Genomic DNA, 13,919 nt, shown 5'->3' with positions numbered 1-13,919 from the left:
CACTGTCCGAAGTGGAGAGCATTACTTTTTTTCGGGTTGAGCTGCGCTCCAGATGCAGCTGCGTATTCTCAAAAGATGTTCAAAAAAGAAACAATGAAGCTGTCATTGTCACGCACGAAGAGTGAAATGTCGTACGCGTATGCAGATAGAACGACAGTCTCCTGCCCTACTGATGGAAAACCTCGAATACGCCTGTCCGCGGAGACACTACGCAGCAGCGAGTCGAGCGAAAGTATGAAAAGTACCGGCGAGAGCTGGCTCCCCTGACGCACTCCCGGCGTAATCGGAAAGCTGCCGGCAATTTGGCCATTCAATACTAGTTCACTGCTAACATCTGTGTAAAGGCCGCGTAGGAGCTGAACGAATCCGTCAGGAAAACCAAAAGAGCGGAGCATGGCGAACAAGTAACCATGTTCTACGCATTCGAAGGTCTTTGCCTGGTCCAAGGAAACAAAAGCTCCAGTGATCCGTTTGGCACAGGCGAAGACGTCTCTCGTCAATGTCAGCGAAGCGAACACCGATCGTCCAAGTACCGAACAGGACTGGTATGGGCTAACCAAGTCCTGAAGGTAGATTCGCACCCTACGGACTAGAAAAGGGGCTACGAGTTTATAGTCGATGTTAAGGAGGGTAATCGGTCGCCACGATGAGGGACTCGACGGCGTCATGCCCTCCTTCTGTATTAGAACGATACGGCGGACACTGAACGAGGGTGGCTTGGTGCCGCTCTGGAGGAAACATTTACGAGCTGAAGTAAAGAAGGACCGAGGATGTCAACGAAAGTAGAATAAAAATCGGTTACAAGTCCGTCAGGACCGGGAGCGGTCGACTATTTCATGGGGCCTAAGGCACAACACACCTCCTCTAAAGTTACCGGCTCCTCAAGTGCCGAACATGCGTCTTCTGAGCCAACAGCTTCTTAAATACTGAAGAGATTGCGGGTAAAAAGTTGACTGTGCTGCTACTCTTCACGACGATATAGATCAAAACACGTGAACAAGATGTGCTATCTTCGCATCAGCACGGCATTTTACATGGATGTGGCCGGAAACTGAAATCACTCATTGTTCCTCACTGCTAGGGTGCCTCAATACATTAAGGCTTTACATGTTTGCATCGCGCCATCTAGAGTGATGGCAAATAGTATCCACATGTCTGTTTCGGGAAGCTGTTTGGCGCGCTTAAAAAAAAAAAAAACAAGATTGCCGACGATTACGGTTCTTCCTAATGAGAAGTTTGAGCGCAATTCATCAGCTGTTTCACCATTTTCGGTAGAATGAGCCATATATTTCTAGCAAGACATGTATATAGAATTACAGACAACTATTTTATTTTTCACACATATTACTTTAAGAGACTTGAAAACGCTGTGGCCAAAGTTATCAAGCGTCTCATCAAATGTCTAGCAATATGTTTTAAAGGAAAATGCGGGCGGGCTATATCCGGGCTAGGCCTTCCTCAAAAGCCAAGGAACGATCGGCTAGAGATCCGGACTACCAAGCCAGCTGTGTATATGCAAACTACATCAAAATATGATGCTTTCCTCTGTGAGGGTGTAAATTCTCGGTTACTGCACGTATTACCCTGCAGTTCGGTGCGGGCGCTCGCATAATTTATGAATTATTTTTGCAGTGTGTACCATGCGTGGTCATGTTGAAATGTGAGGCGTGACTTTCATAATTGGCTCGCAGGAATGCAAAGGCGCAGCATCTGTAACTCTTGTTTCTGTGTACACCTGAATCGCGCTCTAAGGGAAGGAAGGAAGGTGGGAGCGGAAGGTGGGAGCTGGTGGTGGTAGAAACATTTTATTGCCATTGGAACAAATATGTGGGCGCGACGCCCCCTGCATGACGCTTGAGTGCCCCCTTACTACATGGGAGACACCATTATAAGACAAAAGAATGTCTTTGGAGAGCAATCCTCCTCATAGCACTGGAAATTATCTTCCGTTGGGCATGACTTGAGGTGCTGTTCATGAGAGACTCCCTTTATTATAAACTCTCTCAAAATGATAAAAACCAAATAAATGTTAGGGAAAGCCTGCCCCGAACCAGGGGTTATCACAGGCAAGAACGAATTGAAAATAAAAGAAAATGGGAAACTCCCAAGGGAAAATTTAAAGAAAGCCAATCATAAGAAAAAGAAAACTATGGCACAAATGTCGGGCGGCAAAAGTGGTTTTTAGGGCAGAAATGCCCCGAGACAAAATGGCTTACATACATACATACATACATACATACATACATACATACATACATACATACATACATACATACATACATACATACATACATACATACATACATACATACATACATACATACATACATACATACATACATACATACATACATACATACATACATACATACATACATACATACATACATACATACATACATACATACATACATACATACATACATACATACATACATACATACATACATACATACATACATACATACATACATACATACATACATACATACATACATACATACATACATACATACATACATACATACATACATACATACATACATACATACATACATACATACATACATACATACATACATACATACATACATACATACATACATACATACATACATACATACATACATACATACATACATACATACATACATACATACATACATACATACATACATACATACATACATACATACATACATACATTACTCACAAAACAAAGCACTATACAAAACACTATAGGTTACATATGCCTAATAAACTAAATATAACATGATTACCCTGAGAGGGGGAAAAGAGTATAAACGAGGAGGGTTCTAATAAAGGACGACAGGCATCTCAAGTCGGCTGCCTCGTACAACATAAAAGCGCGTGTGCCAGCGCCGCAGAAACCACGTCTCGCCGTCAGTACTGTCCAGACAGATTCTTAGAGACGACGAGGCGAAACCTCTGCAAGGCTGGGTACATTGTTCGGGCGGGAGTTCGGCGCGCCTCAGCGAGCCACCTGCGACGCCGCTACACAAACAGAACCACAGGGAACACAAGATGTTCAAAAGTGGTGCGCCGGCACCTGACGCCAGGGTTCATGCGGACGATAAACATCCTATATGCGAACCGCCACATTGTTCTCGCAACTACACATTCGAAAAAAACATGCGCGATGCTCTCGGGAGCACCGCAGTTGGCACACTGGTCATTGGGTACAACACCCCATCTGGCAAGGCGCTGTCTCGTGGGGAGGACGCCCTAGCGCCTAAGGCAGTCAAAATCTCGCACTTCATTTGGCAGCCGACAAGCTGCTCACGCTCGCCATTTGCGTACATCGGTCTCACGTTGCTAATCAGCTGAAAGCCTGCGAACGGCTACTAATTCGCTGATGCGTATTGCTGGTAGGTCGCCTACATTAACATCTGACAGGTCTGCATCTAGAGTCGACTTTATCTCGGCAACCTCGCGGTAAAAAGGCAGAGGTCTGTCCGCTTGTGGACCGAGGTATTGTTCGGGTGTAAGCACACGACGCGCCATGCTCATCCAGTACAGGATGAGCGAGCGACCAGGGTAAGACTCGTCAGCTAATAGCCTCTCCACCAGCCTTAACGCGAGCACTCGAGTCACTGTCGGGATGCACGGAAGGCCAAGGCCTCCCCTGCTCCTCGGAAGGTGTAGGATGTCACGGGCGACTCTCCTGCCATCCCAAACAAAAGTCCCTATAAGGGACGTGAGTCTGTTCACCACCCGGTGCGGGATTGTCGCGATACGTGCCACAAAAAAAGGTGAAAGCGCACGCTCGTGTCTTGACGACACTAACTTTAGCATCGAGGGCGAGGTTGAAACGCGCTGCGTTAGAAAGGGCGTGCGTGGCTCGGGTGAGAACTACGTCGCATGTCCGGGGGGAGACTCCGCTTGGCTTAAACAGCACGCCAAGTACACGCACTGAGTCCACAAACGGTACGGCGGCGGCTAAAGGGCCCCTGAACTGACCGAAGCGGAGAGCGTTACTTTTCTTTGGGTTGAGCTGCGCTCCTGATACAGCTGCGTATTCTAAAAAGATGTTCAAAAAAACAATGAAGCTGTCATTGTCACACACGAAGAGTGAAATGTCGTCCGCGTATGCGGATAAAATGACAGTCTCCTGTCCAACTGACGGAAAACCTCGAATACGCCTGTCCGCGGCGACCCTACGCAGCAGCGGGTCGAGCGAAAGTATGAAGACTACCGGCGAGAGCGGGCACCCCTGATGCACTCCCCGCGCAATCGGAAAGCTGGCGGCAATTTGGCCATTCACTGCTAAGATCTGTGTAAAGGGCGCGTAGGAGCTGAACGAATTCGTCAGGAAAACCAAATGAGGGGAGCACAGCGAACAAGTAACCATGTTCTACGCGGTCGAAGGCCTTTGCCTGATCTAAGGAAACAAAAGCTGAAGTGACCTGTTTGGCAGAGGCGTATTCGAAGGCGTCTCTCGTCAGTGTCAGCGAAGCGAACACCGATCGTCCAGGTACCGAACAGGACTGGTATGGGCTAACCAAGTCCTGAAGGTAGATTCGCACCCTACGGACTAGAAAAGTGACTACGAGTTTATAGTCGGTGTTAAGGAGGGTAATCGGTCGCCACGATGAGGGACTCGACGCCGTCATGCCCTCCTTCGGTATTAGAACGATACGGCTGACAGTGAACGAGGGTGGCTTGGCGCCCCGTTCGAGTAAACAGTTTATGAGCCTAAGTAAACAAGGACCGAGGATGTCAAAGGAAGTAGAATAAAAACCCGTTACAAGTCCGTCAGGACTGGGAGCGGTCGAGTGGTTCATGGCGCCTAAGGCATAACGCACCTCCTCCAAAGTTGCCGGCTTCTTAAGTGCCGAACATGCGTCTTCTGGAAGTTGAGGGAGAGGCCCACAGAAAGAGCCGACAGCTTCTTAAAAATGCTCCTTCTAGTCGAGGCCTTGTGACGAAAAGAAGGCCGCGAAATGCTCTTTAAGCGAGTTGCGGATGTCCGCGGGTTCCGAAGACGTCGTACCGTCCGCAAACGTGACGCTCTCCACGCCCGTTAGCCTGTTACAGCGCTTGCCAACGGCTCCAGCGTGTGCGAGGTCCGCGTATCCTCAAGCGGCACGTTTCGTGGTCCCGCTGAGAGTGATGCGCGAGAACTGTCTTCGAGGATGCGGTGATAACGCTCGCGCAGCGTCTCGAGATATTCGCGCATCGGGAACGTAAGCGTTTCGCCGCCCCGTACGATGCGCATACGGCGCAAAACTTCATTCACCATGGTCGTAATGCGGATGCGCCGCGCCTTCCCCGCACACACAAGAACATCGCGCCAGTATGTTTTCAGCACGTCCCACGTAACAGGTGTTATGTCACTAACTGCTGCCACAGAGAAGCACAACTCTCGGCGTATATCAGTGAAGCATTGTTCATTGCGTAGTACCGCTGCATCCATGCGCCACATCAGGGGGCTGTTTCCACGGCCCGGGGCTGCTCGCAGGGTAACCGTGACCGGGAGGGGATCACTTAGTTAAAGGCCTGGTGGGAAAGGCAATACCTCGCACTGTAGTAAGTCAGGGCCATGGCGGAGGGAATGTAAACTCGATCTATTCGGCTCGCGCTCTGGCCCCAGACTCGTGTTGCCTCGAAATGGTCTCTGTGAAGAGTGACCCACGCGTCCTCTAAGGGTAATGATCGCACTAGTTTTCCAAGTTCTTTCGCGTGGTAAATTGAGGCGCCCAGACCAGGTCCCCTGATGTCGCGCACTATGTCTAAAATACAATTGAAATCCCCGAGCAGAAAGTGGGGCGCGTCGTCGAGAAAGTATGTATGGCCCTAGCTGCAGCTCTTGAATGCCTTGCAGGATAGCACTGTGCGTGACCTTATCAAATGCTTTGGTGAGGTCAATTGCCAGTATTGCTCTGGTGTGGTGTGGCATATCATTGAGGATAGCATTTGAAATCTGTAGTAGGGCGTCCTGCGCCGATAAATGAGTTTGAAAACCTAGCATGCTATGGGGATACAGTCCGTGGGATTCCATGTGTTGCGTAAGACAGGTGAGGATGACATGCTCAAAGAGTTTCCCCAGACATGATGTCAGGGAGATGGGACGGAGATTTTGGGCATTCATGGGCTTGTTTGGTTTAGGAATGAATATTATTTTACCGCGCTTCCATTCATCCGACAGCAGCCCCGCTTCCCACCACTCGTTAAGGTATTCAGTGAGCAGGGAAATAGAACGGTCATCTAGGTTTCTGAGCATGACATTGGTGATTTTGTCCTCTCCAGGGGTTGAGTTGCGTAGCTTAAGGAGGGCTGATCTAACTTCGATCTCCATAATGGCGGCATCTAGGGAGGGTTGATCAGGGCCTATGTAATCTGGATAGGATATTGCTTGGCCCACAGTAGTATAATTTGATTGCAGTTGGGCTAAAAGCGATTGCTGACTACATCGATGTTTATGGATAAGCCTTTTGAGGGTAAGCCGAGTTTCCTTTTTATTTTGTGCGGGGTCTATCATGTGTCGAAGAAGATGCCTGGCCCTGGAGGAGGAGAGATTACCTCGCAACCTATCGCATATTTGGTGCCAGTTATGTTTACTGAGGGCGGCGCTGTACTCCTCTATTTGCTTTTGAATTTGCGCCAGCTTAAGTTTAAGCTTTCGATTATGCTTATGTTTTTTCCAGCGCGCAAGGATACTCTTCTGTGCTTCGAGAAGGTGCATTAACCTACTATCTGCAATGGGAGTCTCGGTGGTGGTGTCTAAAGTTTGCGTGAAAGCCTGGACATCCTCCTTGAGCTGTGTCATCCATGTGTGGAGGTTAAAGGGGGTCTTTAATGTTCTGGCCTCTCTGTGCTTACGCAGAATATCCCAGCTAGTTTGCCGGACATGGTAGATTTCAGCTTTTTTGGCAAAGTCAAGCTCTATAGTTATTATGTAATGGTCACTGCCCAGGGTCTCATTCGAGTTGCTCCATACCAGTGTTGGAAGGTTTCGGCCGAATGTAAGGTCAGGGCTAGTATCGGTGGTGACACTATTGCCGATTCTTGTAGGTGTGCTGAGATCATTATATATAGAGAGGCCCTGCATCTGAAGGGTGTTGTGTAATTCCGCTCCTCTCTTGTTGGTGCGCATGTAGCCCCAGTCTACATGTGCGCAGTTAAAGTCGCCTATAATAATGAGGGGGTTCTTTTTTGCCACTGTGGATGCAGCTTTAATGAGAGCAATTAATTCGGCGACCGGCTGTCTCGGAAGGAGGTAACAGTTAAGGATGAATAGGGGATAGGATTTCTGAGTAGACGGGATTAATTCTAAATATGTGTGAGCCACCGGGGAGTGTAATTCGTGACAAGTGTATGGAATTAAGTGTTGAACATACGTGGTAACCCTAGGGTTGGGAGTGATGTCAGAGGGTACCAGAGCGCATCCTGGCAGTGATACATTTGTTCCAGCATCCTGGAACGCTAATATATCGGGGTGTGTGGAGGAAGCAGAGAGTAGTTGCTGCAGGGGGTCTCGTTTGCGGCGAAACCCCCTGCAGTTCCATTGCAAAATGCGTAGTCAGGGGTTACTGCCTCCTGTCGACAGGGCCATGCTGGAGGGTAAGAGGGCGAAGGATGGAAGTTGTTGTAGGGTTGTCAGCTGGGGTGTTCGAAGGCATTCCAGAAATCATTTTTGGAATCTGTTGCATAATGGCTGTGGTTACTTGTCTGATAATTGTTTCTGTGCGCCTAGCCATGGCGGTTTCAATGTACGTTTGAGTCTGAGCCAAAATCTTGGCTTCTAGGTTTTGGGCAAAGTCTTTGAATTTGGAGTCAATGTCTGGAACGTCTTCTCGTCTCCGTTTTTTTTTTTTTTGGGACGGGTGTAAACGATTGGGGTGTTGGCGATTGAGGGGGTTGGTTGGATGTGGAAGGAATAGAGCTAACAGCTGCCCTTAAATGCCTTACCTCTTCCCGCAGGAGTGCTATCTCTTCCTCCCGCCGTGATGTTTGGGGTGTACTGCTGGCTTTGGTCCAGGCTGGCTGGTGATCCTGACGAGGCACTAGGGGTGGAAAGTCTTTTGCCGTGGGCACTGCTGTTTTGGGTTTCGGCGCTGTCCGTCGTCGAGGCTGGGGGGTCCTGGCTTTGCATGAGCCTGTACCAGTAAGGTGGTTCCCACCACAAAGAATGCATTTCGGCGTGCAAGTGTCTTCTTGCCTGTCGTGATTCTCTCCACATCGGGGGCAGAGTCCGCTTCTTGGGAGAGGGCACACATTGTACCTGTGACTAGGTTTCCGGCAGTTTGTACAAGCTTCAGGGCTGCCCTTGAATTTGGTGCATCGATGTACAACATACATGTACTTGATGGTGTGGGGTACCGGACCAGAAGCAAATGTTATTAGAATTGACGACGTTTTCCCCATGCGTCGAGCCGCTATGATATTGGCCTCCGGGTTGCGATACTGCAAGTCCTTTAGTATTTCATCTGGTGCTTCATTCCAGTATGCATTTGAAATAACACCCTTGACTGCCGCTGGAGGTGCCGCGATATACGCGGCTACCGGGAATTTCTTGCCATCTATAGTGATTTCCTGCATGTTCACTAAGGCGAGAGCTGTTGCCTCCGCCACCGTCGCTACCATGAAGGTATTGTTTGTAGGATGAACTCTGATGTGCAGTTCGCCCATCACTGAGCAGCTCGGAGTTGCATGCAGTGCCTGCAAGAGACTTGGAGCTGGAAGCTTTTCCAGGGAGAGCCCGCCTCTCGGGCAAAATACGACTCGGATCGTGCCTGCCGGCAGCGCGGCAAGTTGTTTACTTTTGTGCACAACCGCGCGCGTCATGCGTAGTAAGTGCGGCGTCTCCTGGAGCGGGGCTCGAGAGGTTCCAGGTGCAGCGTCCGACGGCGCGCCGGCGTTCCTTCCGTTAGGGTTGACGTGAACTGAGGACGTTAATGGGTTTTTTGAGGGCGCGTTTGAATCTGAGGTTTGAGCTCGATAAGCACGTAGGACAGTTTTCCACTCACCAGGGCGATAGTCTTGTGGGTTGGGTATCTCTGCATCCACTGGTTCCTCCATGGTTGTTGGGGACTGAGGAACGCGGCGCGCCGGACAAGGTCGCCTCGATGAGGCGAGGCCTAGTGTGGCGGCGTGGCTGTCAGAGGCGTTTTCACTGGCTGATTCTCAAAGATCACGGGGCACATCCAAAAGATGGCAGCGGTTAGGGTCTGTGTACCTTCCTGGATCCGTTGATCGTTTTGACGTGTCACAGGAAAGATTGGCTGGGCAGAAGAGCCAGAAATTGGCTGAGCTGTTGCGAACCGCACCCGCTCCACAGGACACGGACGCCACTCTCTCGACTTGGCAGCCGCTGCATAAGAGCGCGGTAGAACACAATCCACCGTTGGATGTTCGCCGCACAGCGCTTGCACGCGGAGCGGCAACTCGCACTATCATGGCCGTAAGCGCCGCAACGACCGCAGCGCACCGCCGAACAAGCAGCGCCAATGTGGCCCTCAACGCCGCACCTGAAATACACATGTTTCATTACTCGATCCTCCAGCATCACGCGGGTCCCAGTGACCATCAGGAAGTTGGGAGGTGACCGCGTCATTTCCGACTTGACCAGCCGCATCCCGTTCCGGACGTGGCTCCTAGACTGGAACGCTACTTCTGTGACTGATCGGACTTTTCCGTACGGGGAAAGCGCTGCAGCGAGAGCCTCGTCGCTGACGCACGGGAGAAGACGGTCAACCGTCACATAAACCACTGGAGCTCCCATCTGCTCCAGCGGCACTTCTTTTCCGGCACTCGACACCATTTTGGTCGCTTGCGCCATGGAGGACACGACGGCCAGGAAACGAAGACCTCCAAGGTGCTGCAGGTACTGCAGTCCCCCCACTCCCACAACCTCCTCGATAGTTTCGATGAGGCTGTCCACCGGAACAGGTTCCGGCACCGTGAATGTGAACGACTGCGCCTTGGTTGGTTGTGCCATGACTCGATCCGGGGCTTGGGCAGCCGCGATAGGAACGCGGCGCCGGACAGGCGGGTCCTCCGAGGGGAGCGCAGGAAAACTTTGGTGCGCAGCAGCCTCCTCAGCAAACGCGGAACATAACAATGCTGGAAGGCAATCACGTCAATGACGACCAGAATGATGACGAATATTTATATAGTCTAACGTACTGCTAATCCGCTAGTGCCATCCCACAGGAGTCGGACATAAATACGATTGCTGCGTTCGTGGCATAAAACGGCGCGAACAAATAGATGAAGCAAGAAGAATAAAATAGGTAATTTGAATGGTTAAATCTGCATCTACGAAGAAGACACAAGAGAATTGGATTTCCTTGCTTTGCCTGTACAGAACTGCTAATAAGTTTCTGGTTCAAAAATAGATCTGAGCACAAAACATTCTAGAGGGAGCTTTGGACCACTGTAGAGGCGAAAGCCATTATAGCGCAGTGCGCCGTAGCCCTCCAATACGATACCTCTATCTCCCCTTCTTCCTTCACACTGTTTCCTTCCTATAGGCACTGTGCGCATGTAAGTCCGGAGAGAAGCGGGACTGGAGAGAAGGGAGTCTCCCCTGTGGGGCTGGGACAGGTAGGTCACCGCCGCTTGCGGCGGGGGCTAGCCTGCCACAGATGTTCTATCTGTTGTAGTCCGTCATTGCACCCGCCACCGTTTCAGTGCGGAGCAATGGGAGAGCCGGCTCACCAGCTCCAAGCCAGAGGCCCAAAGGGCACTCATAGCACGCGCAAGCGAGGTGGCCCGACTCAGTGGAGCCCTGGACTAGGGGCCCACCCACAGCCAAGGAGGACACAGACTTCAAGACGAAGATTCCGTCCTCTTCCGCTACTACTTCTTAAGAACCAATAAAGTTTTCATTCATTCATTCGGTGTTGGACGACCGCTGTTGTTGCGGCGCGTGTCTTTCTCTCCCTCTTCCTTTTCTTCTCTATTTTCTCTTCTCTTCTCTCTGCCCCGCCGGGATGGTGCAGTGGTAAGACGCCCGACTACTGTGCCTGAGTACCCGGGTTCGAACCCGACCTCGGCGGCTGCGTTTCGATGGAGGCGAAACGAACAGGCGTCCGTGTGCTGTGCGATGTCAGCGCACATTAAAGATCCTCAGATGTTCGAAATTGCTCCGTAACCCTCCACTACGGCTCCTCTTTCTCTCTTTTCACTTTCACTCCCACCTTCCTTCCTTCCCTTACGGCGCGGTTGAGGTGTCCACAGAAAACAAGTGAGACAGTTACCGTGCCTTTCCTTTCTTATATGGATGGATGGAAAATCTTTATTTTCGTCAGACAGCATGTGTGCACGATTCCGTCTTAGATGGCCATCAACCCATGGCTGACGGCAACCTGGGGGGCCCACTCCACGGCCCTGGTCTTGACGACCGGGTCTGAGCTGGCCAACACGGCCTCCCACTGCTCGAGGGAAGGATCACGCATAATATGAATCAATCATCATCTCTTCTGTCTGCACGAGGCAGCGGAGGTGGCTCAGCTACAGAGCCAGTAGCAGCCCCATGCATTTTTTTATGCGAAGCATATTACTAGAGCTAAGCCTCAGCTCTTCGAGCGCGGCGGGGTCGCCACCTTTCATGACCTGCCACGTGATGCGTGACGTCAGAGCAGAGAAGAGACCGGGCTGCATCTCGCGCGGTCGAGCGCGGCGTCGCTATCAAGAAGTACCACGTGATGCGTGACGTCAGAGCAGAAGAGAGATGGGCAGTCGGCTCGCGCGGTCGAGCGCGGCGTCGCTACCAATGTGCTTCCCACTTCTACCGTTAGGTGCGCTGTAGTGAACACGTGATGCCGGAGCGACGGTATATAAGGGGGGTGCGTCTGGATAGTGCTCTCCCCTGATGGGGTTGGTACAGGTGGGTCACCGCCGCTTGCGGCGGGGGCTAGCCTGGCGTCGAATTTTTATCTGTTCTAGGCCGTCATTGCACACGCCACCGCTGGTGGTGGACGACGGCTGTTGTTGCGGCGCGCGTCTTTCTTTCCCTCTTCCTTTTCTTTCTTCTCTATATTCTCTTTTGTCTGCACGAGGCAGCGGAGGTGGCTCAGCTACAGAGCCAGTAGCAGGCCCGTGTATTTTCTTTTCCTTCTTCCTACAGCCACAACAACACCTTCTGCTAGGCACACACGGAGTTGAGATGCCTCCTGAAGACAGGGCTGCCCGTTGGAATGAGAAGCGAAACTGCGGCGTGCTACAGAGACCGATGAAGAGCGTCAAGAACGTCTAGCCAAGCGGCGTGCTCAATATGCGACTCTATAAACATCATGGCAGATGGACTGCCACAACGAACAGACAAAAGGATGTTGATCTGCACGGGAGACTTTAATAAGGACCCAGTGAGGGACAAAGGATTTCTGCAAGATGTTGAAAAACGATATGGCGTCAACTTGTGTGAACTGCAACCAGGGTTTACAACCCAGTGGGGTAACAGTCTAGATTTGGTTTTGTACAGGAATAGTGGGCAACACTACCGAATAAGTGATGTACAAACTAAGAGTCATAGTTTTACGGATGACAAGAGTGTGTTTATTGGTTTGGAGAAAATAAAGGAAGCAGAGTAACACGTGTGTTTGTCTCTAACTATTCGTCGAATCGGTGAGGTACTGGGTAGTGTCAATCATCGAAACCGTGTATAGAGACAAATAATTCCCTTACGAGAGTACCCATCACAAAATCTTTCGATATTGCTTGCCCCACCGTTCGGTAACACTCCATGTTTTCCGGGTCGTATGATATGCCTACCCGGTGCTTGCAATACCGTTCGTTGAAGTGAGGTAGCGTTACGCCGTAATAAATGCTTGAATTATTGTCTCAGTTCAAAATATGATAAAGCTTGTCGTACGTTTCGGAGTCACTATCGAGATGAACCAGGGGTAACTTGTACATTGCAGCCAAGTTGTAAATAGCCGGGTTGTCTGCGTAACACCTCCACCGTTCGTCGGTCATCTTCAGTTTGAACCAATTGTGCATCTGTGTATCGGGTATGTCATTGGTAGCGGTATCGTTTGCAGGCAGTTTCATCTTTCTCTCATAATGGCATTCTTATAGCGAGGCACGCGCTCGTATGCACTACTTACCGTTTCCTCGTCTAGGTAACAAAACAAATTGCGTGATTCGGTTTTGAACAGCTTTCGTAAGGACCGCTTTATGGGCTTCGGTGGTGTAATTGAAGGACCACCGTGGCGGTGATATGGCTCGAAGGGTATACATGACGTGACCTCACAACCATGCCTAGTGAAGACGAAACGACCGTTGCTGCATGCCAAGCCAGCTGGACATGGATAGTTTACGGGGAGGCTTTCCCATATGACCGTGTTGTTGCCGAAAAATTCATGATCATTGATCCCTTCACCACGTCGATGTTCTAACAGCTTTTGGTACGCGTACATATTCGCGTAGTGGTAATCGATCAGCGTTGGCCCGGGGTTCATCATGTTCGTTGTGTGTCGGTAACACAGTTATACTGCCGTATTTTCGAGATGAACGAGTCATGCTATTGCCGAGTTTAACCAAGGAAAACCGTGTATTTCCGAGGTTAACCAAGGAAAAACCGTGCATTTCCAAGCCAAGCCACCAATATGCTTCGCATCTGACTAGGCTTGACCTTAGCTAAGCCTCAGCATTTTTTTTCGTCTTCCTAACGCCACAACAACAATGGAGAGAAGCGCGCGCCATGAGCGGCGGCGCGCGCGTCCAGAGTGAGGATGTGACGCGAACTCGCTACACCGGCCGTATGGTGACTCCTCTGCTGCAGTAGGCCGGTGAGGACATTTCGGACAGCAATGGACCCTGTGAAAAGTTCAAAAAATTGTTGTGTCTTTGGTTGTCACCAAGGACCACTTTTTACAGCTTCCGGACTTGACATTGGGAGCAGGAACGACGCCTTACGTTGGATTTAACTCGTTCGCCGTCAGAAGCAAGCT

The 13,919-nt window shown here is 50.4% G+C and overlaps 1 protein-coding gene across 1 annotated transcript; it reads right to left on the bottom strand.

The window, feature by feature from the left end:
- Positions 1-2,992: 2,992 nt before the first annotated feature.
- On the bottom strand, positions 2,993-9,042 carry LOC146179658 (uncharacterized). Its single transcript, XM_084580233.1, has 3 exons — positions 8,991-9,042; positions 7,986-8,906; positions 2,993-3,015 (listed from the first exon to the last, which is right to left on the bottom strand). The coding sequence occupies exons 1-3, from the start codon at positions 9,040-9,042 to the stop codon at positions 2,993-2,995; spliced, it is 996 nt and encodes a 331-aa protein (XP_084436359.1).
- Between the last annotated feature and the right edge of the window lie 4,877 nt (positions 9,043-13,919).

The sequence above is a fragment of the Amblyomma maculatum genome, chromosome 9, assembly GCF_055883805.1.
Source record: "Amblyomma maculatum isolate TAMU_Amacu chromosome 9, ASM5588380v1, whole genome shotgun sequence".
Taxonomy (NCBI): domain Eukaryota; kingdom Metazoa; phylum Arthropoda; class Arachnida; order Ixodida; family Ixodidae; genus Amblyomma; species Amblyomma maculatum.
The sequence above is the reverse complement of the archived record's forward strand: the minus strand, read 5'-3'. Positions and strand labels throughout refer to the sequence as shown.

Bases quoted from the DNA above. Each gene is read 5' to 3' on its own strand.
- LOC146179658 (XM_084580233.1), bottom strand. From the start codon at position 9,042: ATGGAGGAACCAGTGGATGCAGAGATACCCAACCCACAAGACTATCGC. The intron at 8,907-8,990 runs GTGAGTGGAAAA...TAACGTCCTCAG, and splicing joins CCCACAAGACTATCGCCCTG to TTCACGTCAACCCTAACGGA. The intron at 3,016-7,985 runs GTACACCCCAAA...CTGTTTGTGTAG, and splicing joins AGCCTGGACCAAAGCCAGCA to CGGCGTCGCAGGTGGCTCGC.